Genomic DNA, 11848 nt, shown 5'->3' on the forward strand with positions numbered 1-11848 from the left:
TTCCTAGATCTATTAATTCATTAGTGGGTTGCAAAATGACATTTTACTCATTTCTTTTTCATTTATTAATTTGAATACTTTTATAAAGTGTTGTGCTCCATATAGCAGGATAAATACTTGCTTCTTTCCCCTTTTAAGTTTTCAAGATAAAATGAGTTCATATTAATATGTCCAATTCAAAGCTCATAGGGTTTTTATTTAACCAATTCTATATCCAATTCAAATTCAAAGCTCATAGGGTTTTTATTTAACCAATTCTATATCCAATTCACATTCAAAGCTTATAGGGTTTTTATTTAATCAATTCTGTATTATACTCTTTCTTCCACACTGAGAATTTTTAATTCTTAAAGACATAGGGGATGAGGAATTAGAATATCCCATAATTACTCATTTACGTATATACTTTATCATTATCTGTTATATGTGCAATTTTTTTGAGACACGGTCTCACTCTGTTGCCCAGGCTGGAGTGCAGTGGCACAATCATGGTTTGCTGCAGTCTCAAACTCCTGGGCTCAAGTGATCCACCTCAGCCTCCCGACGAGCTAGGACTACAGGTGCACACCAACACACCCAGCTAATTTTTTTACTTTTTGTAGAGACAAAGTCACTCAACTGTTGCCCAGGCTGGTCTTGAACTCCTAGGCTCAAGCCATCCTTCCACCTCCACCGTAACATTCTTTTTTTTTTTTTTTGAGAAGGAGTCTCGCTCTTTCACCCAGGCTGGAGTGCAGTGATGCGATCTCGGCTCACCGCAGGCTCCGTCCCCCAGGGTTCACGCCATTCTCCTGCCTCAGCCTCCCGCGTAGCTGGGACTACAGGCGCCCACCGCCTCGCCCGGCTAATTTTTTAGTATTTTTTAGTAGAGACGGGGTTTCACCGTGTTAGCCAGGATGGTCTCGATCTCCTGACCTCGTGATCCGCCCGCCTCGGCCTCCCAAAGTGCTGGGATTACAGGCGTGAGCCACCGCGCCCGGCCGCTCCATAACATTCTTAAGAGTAACAAAAATACTATCACCCATATGATTGCCAAAAACACTTAAAACTTTTTTCTTTTGCTGTGATATCTGAAATTGTCAAAGGATATTCAGTATCTGAAATAAAAAGGCAAAGCTGAATATGCTGCTTTCTACAGCAGAGGAGAGCTGCTGTGGCTGAACAGTATCTGAACCAAGCAGATCTTAAAATTTTGTAGGTGTTGAGAAATGGTGGATGCATGGACTGGCACCGTCTGTGGAGCCATGATTATGTAGGTGAGACTTGCTCATTATCTTGTAGTGTTTTAAAATGTCTTCACATTTCTAAAGGCAACTTGCTTAATGCATTTTTTAATTTAAATTTTTTATGTTGTACAGTTTATTTTAAATATAGTTGCTATTTTTTAACACAGATGCCAAGTCAGTGCTGTGAGATTTTCTTTCTGGTGATTTGGACCAGTTTGTCTCCCTCTTGATACATCCGTCCCAAATGGAAGGGCCCTGTAAACTGTTATGATCATTTCCAGAGGTTGACTGGGATATACACCGGTGACAGCTTGCCTGCGCACGCCAAAATACCTGCAAGAATGTCCACATCATCTGGTGATGTCCCCCAATAACAGTTTTTACCATAGAAAGACTGTAACATGTTTGCTTTAAAAGCCCTTAGCAGTCGTAACGTACTTACACATTCTGCCTATGAGGAGTAATACATAATTTTAGATATGAAGGCCCCACTAGTCCAGGTTTCCTTACGCCACTGTGCTTCCTACTAAGTGTTGGGACCAACTCTTGTCACTAGTTGATGACAACTTACTCCAGTAGCCACAGGCTGTGACACCATAGTTCTAGGTGATTCTCATAGATTTATCCATCCCAGGTTGGAAACTAGTATCCTCTAGCTCTTAAGTAGCTGATAACCTCCCCATGGGAGAAACTCCATACTGCGGTTTCCCATATGGTGTTATGTATAACTGTCTTACACAATTAATACAAATTGCATATATATACTTACATAATATGGACTACTAGGACAGAACTTTCTAAATTACAAATAAAATAGCCAAGTAGACAATTACATTAGCAAATGATGTTACCTATGAAAACGTGAGGATTTATGGTGGCAATGCATTGCAGTTAACAGGGATGTGTTAGGGGACAATGTGAGCCAATGTAGATTACGGAAATAAGCCTGAGAAATTTATCAGAATTAGCCGTCAGTATTCAAGCACTGATCAGCAGCAATGTGTCTTTAGGGCAGGCATCACTGGTGCTGAGAGAACTGGGAATTGTCCATTTTGAGCTGCTAGGGGATGGAAGAAACCTTAGTGTAGTCTTAGGAGCCACTTGCTTAAACAAATGTATCAGAAACATAATAGGCCAAGGGTCAGCCCTTTGAAAACTGACTTCAGGGCCTTCCTTTCCTCAGGCTGCTGCCTCCTAAGCCAGACCCTTATTTTGGCTTACATTCCATAACCCTTGTATATGCGATAGGGAACCTGTGTACAATGCTTGACATGGAAAGGGAAGACCATCGCCTTTTGCCTTTCAGTGTCTCATCTGTAAGCAGGACCGCTGGCTGACCAAGATCAGTTCTGAAGGTAGAGCCTCTTTAAATTCCAGTTCTGTGATCACAAAGCCACTGTTGTTCCTGATCCTGCCAACTGTGATACTGCTGCTTCAGAATTACTGGGTTTCCTGTTCATCATACTCACCAACCTGAGCTTTGGTATTTTTCTAATATTCTGGGCTTCCGGTACATACTAGAGCCTGTGATAATCAGCTAATGATCAGACAAGTTTGTTGGAGTTTTACCTAAGTATTTTTGTGTTTTAAAAAACTTAGGGTGGGAAATGCTCTCAGAATGAGATGGTTTGACTTCATTAGGCACATAACCCGTTTTTATTATAAAAAGAAATGCACATATAAGTAGAAAGAGCATTTTAGTTAGTCCCACCATTCGCTGGTAACCAGTGCACTACGTGTACATCTTTGCAGATGGCTGTGCACACATACACATAGTTTTACAAGAATAGGGTCATACCATGAATACCACCTGTAATGGTATGTCTGTTGTCAACATAGGTGTTATAATTAGGACTGTGTAGCCTTCCACTGTGGATGTACCAACATTTATTTAATTCCCTGTCACTGGACACTTTTGTTTCACTAATAAGTAGACACTGTGTAAGCAATCCCTCAACATCTCTGCACCTCTATTTTTGGTATAAGTCTTTCCTTAGGATAAAATCCCAGAAATTGAATTGCAAGGTATAAAAGATTATTAACATTTTTCAAGGCTTTAAGATGCCTTTACGGTGTATCTGTTACATCCTGCTTCCACACAAATTCTTCTGTATAGCCAGTGCCCAGGCTGCAGCTCTCAGCACAGGTGAAGACAGCCAGGATGCCCCAGTCAATGCTCTTGCCCAGTCTGTCAGCCTTCAGGTAGTTTAGGAGCTGAGGCATGACCTGAGAAGAGGGTGACACACAGTTAGAAAGCTACTTCACAGCAGGGAGCACTACTTTTAAGAGACCTTCTCAGCCAGGATGATTATAGGGATCTTGGTCTTTCAATCCTCATACAACAAAGCAGGATTATAGACATCATTATACAATTAACATGTTTAACAATCTAAAACTTCCTTATGACTTCAAAGCCCCTCTCACCTTTTGTTTGGTCTTTTGCATTTGAGAAAGAAGTTCAAAAGTGGCTGTTAATGAATTATTTTCATTACTAATATGCCACTCAAAAGGGCTGAGGCTTCTATTTGGGCAACTTTTACTTTGTATCATTGCAGATATTGTTACTCTCGACTCAAGAAACACTAATTACTAGTAATGAATACAGAAAGGACATCTGTCAATGTAGTTATAGAGGCCAGAGAGGAATCTTAGAAGTAGTCTAACTGAAAGAGTGAATAGGCAGAATAGCCACCCTGATATGGAATCACTTTATACAAATCCTGTCACCTCAATTTGCACATTGAGAGCTTTGGCACTAAGAACAAAGCAGAGTTTTGTGTATGGTCCTCATAATTCCTTTTATCCAAAGAAACAAACCAATATGAGTTATGACTTTGGTAAGGTTAGTGAATCCGTAACTCAAGAGCATTCCCACCCTACCCAAATGGATTTTGATGCTAACAAACCCTTTTGGGCATGGGAGGACATTTATCTTTAATGCTTCTATCCATTTGTTCTAAGAAATCCACAAACCAAGATTAAACAGTAAAGACTCCTCTCATAAAGTATGGAGTCAAAGACTTTAATTAATGGAACAAGAAAGGAAGGTATAAGTTATTTAAAATAACAAAAATTAACAGAGACACTAATAATAATGATATAACCACACTGGAGGTGGAGAGCAGTGTAGATATCCTCATCGTCACAGAAGTCAGTCAACAGACAGTGTCTGAAAACTAGGAAACAGAAAAAAACAAGACAGTTCCTTCCAGGGAACTAGCCCCAAGGTGAGGCAGGAAACTGATGATTTTCATTATAGGGCACCCTTCTGTACTGCCATGTTGACCCATGTGCACAAATTACCTTGGTGAAGTTTTTAATGTTTAAAAAACAATCATGGTGATTACACACTAAAATGGTCCTTATTTAAGGTCATACCTGGAATTCCAATATTCTCTTGGCACCACAGGGGCAATCTGGAATATCCTTTTCTTGAGGAATATTTTCACCAGAAATCCAGATGGGGGCAATACCTCTACCATATCTAAGAATCTAAAATCAATGAAGATCATGTTCAAATAATCAATACCTTACCTAAAAGTTTCCAATGGTAACATGCTATCTACTCCATGAATGTTCCTCCTCTTGATGTAGCACTGACCCAAAAGGCATGTCACAGTTCCGCCATCAGACCTGGCTATGCCAGTGTGCCATTAATGCCTTCTCAATCACCTCAAAGTGATTATTTCAGCTTATCTGACTCAGAGGGCATCAAAGTATATTTCCCAGATGATGCTTTTACTACCTAATGTTGGAATCTTAATCCTATGAATATATTGTGAAGGGACTAAGAATGAGCCTCTGCTCTGATTGCAGAATTCTGCCCAGAGTCTGTGCCTACCTTCATAGTTAAAAAATTTTAGGAGGGACAAATACCAAGTGAAACATAGTGTTTTGAAAACTACTACAAACATAAGTAAATTTCACTGTAATAAGCTTCCTACAGCAACTGAGTGGTTTTCTGTATTATGTCTAAAAGCATATGCGTTGCTAAAAACTGCCTTAGTGTTTAAGACCTAGATCTATTCTTCCTATAAACCCCTTGTGTATTTATTTGAACCAGTGACTGGTTTATGGGAATTTAGTTTTCTTTCGTGATTTACGTTTATGGTAGGGGAGGTTAAGGAGAAAATGTTAACACGTCACATTTTACAAGCCAAAGTTACCTGTTGGAAATGTGCAAAAATAACCTTTTTTCTTTTTGGGGGTGGGGCGGGCAATGGTGCCTAAACCTCTGTACTTTAGGCAATATCTCATTCATCTCCCATCCCTGATGCTTGCTTTAGAAAATGAACCCTGTTTGATAAACAGTATAACCTTTAGTCTTTTAGTAACTATTAAATGGATCAGCACTGCAAAACACCTTTCTACATGGCCCATCTGTGTGAGGAACTCCTCTAACAAGATAATAAAAGCCTGCTTTTATAGGCTCCTAAGGAACAGACTAATGTTGCTATGAAGTTTTTTCTTCTCACAGATTATACTCATAAAACATGGCCTGAAGAGAACATAATGAGGAGCTATGAGTTCCACTTTACCTGTTCTGGTTCAAGGGCTATCTGAGTTTTAAACTTCTGAAAAATTTTATCTTCTCTGGATTCATGTTTTGCCATGGAATCCAGTTCTTCCTCAAGTGCTTCACCTGAAAAATCAACGTAACTATTATGAAAAACAGGAGTAATCCCCACAACTTGACAATTCACACATGGAGAGGGGACCCACTTTTAATCAGAAAGCTTTCCCTATTTATTCACTTATTCAAGTTGGACCATCTGAATTTCCAGGTACTCCATGCAACTCTATTATATGGACTTCCATTTAGTGCATCTCCTTAAAGCTTCAAAATTACAGAATGGTCAAGGGCTTAGGACTGCCCAGCACATCACAGGACACCCAACAAATGTGAGCCCTTCTTATCATTAGTATCCTCAGCTGGTAGGCTCGCTCACTCAGTCATCAAATGTTCATTTCCGGCCTGGAGCAGTGGCTCACGCGTGTAATCCCAGTACTTTGGGAGGCCGAGGCGGGCAGATCACCTGGGGTCAGGAGTTCAAGACCAGCCTGGCCAACATGGTGAAATCCCATCTCTACTAAAAATATAAAAATTAGCCAGACGTGGTGGTGGGTGCCTGTAATCCCAGCTACTCGGGAGGCTGAGGCAGGAGAGTCACTTGAACCCGGGAGGCAGAGGCTGCAGTGAACCAAGATGGTGCCATTGCACTCCAGCCTGGGCGACACAGTGAGACTCCGTCTCAAAAAAAAAAAAAAGTTCATTTCCTGCTCCACATTCCTTCCTGGGATTACAGCCACCCTAAGCCACTGCTGTCCCCAACAGACCCATGTCTCTGAGTATATCCATTAGTCTTTGTAATGTACATTGAAATAGAACTGATACACCTTGAGTCAGAGAAGCTAAAATAACTGCTTTGATGAAACGGGAAAGGCACTGATGGTGTTCACTTGCACCATCAGGTCTGATGGAGGAAGTGTAGGATGCCTTCAGATTGATGTTCCATCAAGTACACGTGGAAAGTTTCAGTATAACCGTTAGGACACTGTAAACACTGTTCCCTCAGGCCCTACTGCCTCCTGCCAAGTCTCAGGTAAGACACAACTACCTCCAGGAAGCATTTTTCTTTTTAATTCTCCTTTTATTTTGGAAAATTCTGAACATACACAAAAGTGGAAATACTATAATGAACCGCCACATACCATTAATCAGCTTCAACACTATCAAGTCCAGTGTTTCCTTTCTCTGCCACTTCCATTACTCTGAAGTAAATCCCACACATATCACTTCATTCATAATTATGTACCCCTAGAAGGCAAACTCTTTATTTACCAATTTGAAAATGAGTCTGTTCCCAAGTATCCTACAAAGATGATTACTGAGTTTTTTTAAAGTATCATTTTGAACGCATTAAACATATCTGATGCAGTTAGTGTCCTTGTGGATGTTCAAACTGTCCATCTTTTGCAAGCAGGAGCCTTTTCATGTTGCTTGAGTTCTGACATGGCCCTAGTAATCCTTATCCTTAATCTTTGGTATGACCATGTTCCCACATTATATGAACATTTCCTGACCCAGTTCTGGAATCAACCACCTCTCCAAAGAGCCTGGAGTTCCTTTTAGTACTGATTGTGTCCTTTGGTACGTAGACACAATCAACATTATCTTGCTGCTACACCCAACATCTCAGTTCTCAGTTACACCAACATAATGACTCATTTCCTCGATCCCCAGTACACACACAACCATCTCAAAATCACAGCAACAGTCTAGTAACAACATGTTTATTCAAAATACTAACACTGTTACGTTCTTTTCATTCTCAGGGTATATTCCACTAGAGATATACTGTCCTATGTTTTGAAGTCACCTAGAAGAGTTCTTAGTGTGGTTATATGACTACATCAAGAGTTTTTTACTTTTGATGATTAGGGACTGCTTTTGAAAACTTACTTTACTCCATAATCTTAAAATACAGAGTTCCACAGTCACATTTACACTAACAAGGCATATTTGAAGTCCAGCTTTCATCCTTGATCCTCCTACTCTAGGGTCTCCCTTCTCCTAAAGGTAAGCATTTTCTTTATCATTTTTATCGTACAGGTATGAACACACGTGTGGCCCCTTCCAGGCAGTCTTCAGTGATGTCACGTGTTCCCATGGCACCTGTATTGCACTCTTATCAGTCATTACATGGACTTTAACTTCCCCAAGTATTATTTGGGCTCCTCCATGAGACTGTGAGCATCTGACCACTGGAGTGTTGTTTCCCATTATATCCCTGTTATCAAGCACAAGGTCAGGCACAGAGTAAGACTCAAACATGTTTTGGAAGGTATGACTGGTATGAACTACAAACCAATAAGCTAATGTTTTCATTTTGAGTCTATAAATCTAATTTTGTGGTGGTTTTGTGTATGGCTCAAGGCTCAAATTGTAAAATTTAATATTATGTGACCAAAGAGAGTTATATCCAGAACCTCAATTTCCTCACCTTCAAAATGGGGCAGTTTCTGACTTACTGGTCTGCTGTCACGATTTTAATGAGCTCATGCACAAACAGCCCTTTATATAAGATAAGTGCTGGATAAATGTTGGCTACTATAATAAAATAAGCCTCTAAGATACTTGGTCAGCATAAGTACTACCCAAGAGTATGCACCGTAAGTAAACTGACAAAATTGTGTATCTACAACTGGCCAGATGAAAGAGAAACTTTTAAGGGGCCCTTCTGCATGCCCGACACTGTGCTAGGCACTCCTCACACTATCCCGACCTGAGAAACAGATCTGCGACCCAGAGGAACTTACCAAGTCTCCAGCATCTTGTGCAGCCCTACTCATGGGACCATCTGGATACCCACCCTTGTCTTTACAGGGAGCAGAACACACCTCGTATGTGTCAGAAAGCAAAGTCCAGGAAGTATATTTTCACCTGAGGCAATATCTGAAAATTGTATGCTACAGCCTCCAAAGTGAGTCTTCCTCTCAGTACCTCTCTTCTAGACACACTGAGCCCTTTCTTCCAAGCATTATGTTTAACCACTTAATGAATGAAGTCCTGAAACTGCTTACCCATGCTCCCTATAATCTCTGAGTAATCTTCCTTTTCCACAACCTCAGGCATAATCTCATCTTCTGTTTCTATTACAATTTCAAATTCTGGAAAAAGGAAGTTGTGGTCTGGAATTATATGGTCCAGATGATCTGAAACAAAAAGGAAGCACTATTAGTAATCATTTAGTTTTGAAGAAAGTCTAATAATTTGCTGTCTCTAAAGTACTATATTCCTTATAGTTCTGGCATTTTAGATAAAGGGTCATAAATTAAATGCCTATATGGTGACATTATTCAGTGATTCAGACTTCACAGCCTCTTTTTTTTATAAAGGTGTTCCAGGTATGAGAAATTTTGAAGTACTATACCTTTCCTAATTTTACCTTTAAAGTTATCCTGGAAATATCTAGGTTGACAAAGGCGATGAAACTGAAGTGAGACAAAAAAAAAAAAGATTACTCACCTGGTTGTGCACAAGCCTGCTTATGTCCCAGTCTCCAGTCTAGAGTCTGATGCTCCTTGCTGCAGTAATATGCTTTGTGGCATCTGGAGCACGTTTTGGGGCCTAAACAGCCACAAACCCTGCAGAGATGAGGACCAGACTTAAGCTGGAGACACACTGATTCTCCTGTTTCTGGGGGAGGATTCTCAGAAGGTGGCTCATATGAGTAAAAATCGTTTTTCCTGGGTAGTTGATTCCTAAAAACTAAAAAAGAATGCAGAGAAAAGTTTTATCTTCAAACAAAACAGCAATTCACATATTTCATCCTCTACACGTAAAACTGAAAAGACTTCAAAAAAAAAATAAAATAAATGAAAGTTTTTGCTTTCAGGGATAAGCTTTTAAAATGCAGAAACTAGATTTCGTCCGGTACGTCCGGTACACGCAACTGAGTTGCCTCCTGGAGGTGGTTTGAGTTAATCAAATTAATAAGACTGCTCGTTAAGAACGACTGCCAAAAATACGAAAAAGCTACTGGGACCCATCTTTCCAAGACAATTTCTGTTATCTGAATTAACACCATACCTGGTACCCGCTGATTAAAAGCTGGGGGTACCAATGCGCGTGGGCACAGAAGCTTATGTAGTAAAAATGAGGACATCCCGGAAGGGCCCGGGGAGGGACCTCTGAGGATGGGGCGGCAGCGGTGCTTTCCGCCGTCCCCCTCGTCGCTCCCGGACGGAATTAACGCCGCGCACGCGTCGGAGGCATGGCCCCGTCCCGACCCCGTCTGGCGGCTCACCTCGCAGGCCGGCACAGCACGGCTGCTCGCGGCAGCAGAAGAGGAAGATGCAGCGGTGGAAGGCGTCCGCGCGGCCGGGCAGCGGCGCGTATACCTGCAGCAGGAAGGAGAGCGGGCGGCCGCACAGCTCGCAGGCCAGGGCCCGGGGCCCCGGCAGCCCGGCCGCGCCCAGCCATGCCGGCCGCCCGCCCACCTTGCTGGGGAACTGCTCGCTGCGCAGTCGCCACGCCGGCGCGGACTCGGCGAAGCCCAGCTCCACAGGTCTGGCCCCGGCGACAGCCATAGGGGGGCGCCGGCTGGCGTGGGGCGCAGCCCACAGCTGGGTCGGAAGGCGGAAATCGGGCGCCGGGCCGGAAGGCAAGAGGCGGGCACCTTTCCGGAAGACAGGAGGCGGGAACGCGTCTGACGAGAGCGGCCGCAGGACCCATGCGAGGGAACCGGGCAGAGGAAATCTCTCGGCGTTGGCCCCGCCCCTGGCGCCTCTGCTTGGGAGCCGCTTTCCTGGCGCCTCCGGGTGCTCTGGGATGGTTCTGGTCTTTGGGAGAGTCGCAGCTGGTGACGGCGCTCCGCCTACCTCTGCACATGTCCTGCTGTGGGCCTGCGGGTGGCCGCCAGGGAGGCAGAGCCCTCCTCAAACCTTCCCTGCTGGTGACCTCCTCAGGATGTGGGAAACCTGTGCGCTGGCCAAGTGCTACCCAAGAGTAGGCAGTGAAAGATAGTGAAGGTTGTTGAACTGGCAAAGTGAGGGTTGTGAAAGATAAATGAAGGTTGAGCAGGTAAAGTGAGGACCCTACAGTGGAAACCGAGAATCCTATGTGCCTGAGGGTAATGAAGAAGCCTCTGCACAAGAGTCTTTTCTGTCAGTCTTAAGGTCTCTGCTTTAATGTTAATGCTGGCTTGCTGTGCCTGAATTCCAAGGGAGGAGTGTATAATGAGGCATGGCCAACCCCCACTTCCCATCGTTGCCTGAACTAGTTTTTCAGGTTAACTTCAGAATGCCCTTGGGCAAGCACAGGGTCCATCAGTGGGTTGGAGGGTTTAGAATTTTACTGTTGGTTTGCAAAGGTCTGAAAGAAACGTACCTCTGTTCTCTCTAAGGACTTCTACTTAGGAGGTTTCGTTTACATAACAGGACCGTGGTTGTCAGCCAGGTCTCCACCCCCATAACCTGTTATGCCACAATACAAACCCCCATTCTGTAACCTCAAGATGGTATATAAGTTTCTGAACCCCATCTGGGGCTTCAGCAAAATCACTCTGGTTCTCCCCCATGCGCATGTTAATAAATTTGTATGCCCTTTTTCCAATTAATCTGCCTTTTGTCAGTTGACTTTTCAGTGAACCTTCAGAGGACAAAAAGGAAGCTTTCCCTTGGCTACTACAGTGGCTTTAATGGAAGTAAAGTCATCAACAACATTTATTTTTGACAAAATCACAGTTTAATTGGCAGTATATTTGTTTTGTTTTTGTTTTATTCGAGATGGAGTCTCGCTCTGTCGCTCAGGCTGGAGAGCAATGGCGCGATCTCGGCTCACTGCAACCTCCGCCTCCCGGGTTCAAACATTCTCCTGCCTCAGCCTCCCGAGCAGCTGGGTGGCAGTATATTTGTAATGGTACATAAAACAATGTCTGTTTTTTAATAAACATTTACATTGTAAACCAAAAGTTAATTCTCCATCAGTTTTTTTTTTTCTTTTTTGAGATGGCATTTTGCTCTGTGGTCACCCAGGCTGGAGTGCAGTGGAATGATCTCGGCTCACTGCAACCTCCGCCTCCCAGGCAAGCGATCCTCTTGCCTCAGTCTCCTGAGCA

At 42.8% G+C, this 11848-nt stretch overlaps 1 protein-coding gene across 8 annotated transcripts; it reads right to left on the minus strand.

The window, feature by feature from the left end:
• Positions 1–1315: 1315 nt before the first annotated feature.
• On the minus strand, positions 1316–11336 carry PDCD2 (programmed cell death 2). Of its 8 annotated transcripts, none has more exons than XM_055269856.2 (7): positions 10230–10408; positions 10037–10130; positions 9256–9498; positions 8811–8942; positions 5765–5868; positions 4605–4718; positions 1316–3452 (listed from the first exon to the last, which is right to left on the minus strand). In XM_055269856.2, exons 1-7 carry the CDS (start codon positions 10317–10319, stop codon positions 3294–3296), a joined length of 936 nt encoding a protein of 311 aa, XP_055125831.1. In that variant the 5' UTR covers positions 10320–10408; the 3' UTR covers positions 1316–3293. The 8 variants fall into 8 exon arrangements, with proteins under 8 accessions (XP_055125831.1, XP_055125830.1, XP_055125832.1 ...); XM_063624008.1 differs by lacking the exon at positions 1316–3452 and adding an exon at positions 4233–4402 and having other exon boundaries at positions 10230–10390; XM_055269855.2 differs by having other exon boundaries at positions 10037–11336.
• Between the last annotated feature and the right edge of the window lie 512 nt (positions 11337–11848).

The sequence above is a fragment of the Symphalangus syndactylus genome, chromosome 2, assembly GCF_028878055.3.
Source record: "Symphalangus syndactylus isolate Jambi chromosome 2, NHGRI_mSymSyn1-v2.1_pri, whole genome shotgun sequence".
Lineage (NCBI taxonomy): Eukaryota > Metazoa > Chordata > Mammalia > Primates > Hylobatidae > Symphalangus > Symphalangus syndactylus.

What these genes read in the sequence shown, in the direction of transcription:
- PDCD2 (XM_055269855.2), bottom strand. Translation starts at nt 10,319, where the DNA reads ATGGCTGTCGCCGGGGCCAGACCTGTGGAGCTGGGCTTCGCCGAGTCC. An exon ending in GTGCTGTGCCGGCCTGCGAG is followed by an intron (nt 9,499 to 10,036) that starts GTGAGCCGCCAG and finishes ATTCTTTTTTAG; the next exon opens with TTTTTAGGAATCAACTACCC. An exon ending in AGAGAATATTGGAATTCCAG is followed by an intron (nt 3,453 to 4,604) that starts GTATGACCTTAA and finishes CCCTCTTCTCAG; the next exon opens with GTCATGCCTCAGCTCCTAAA.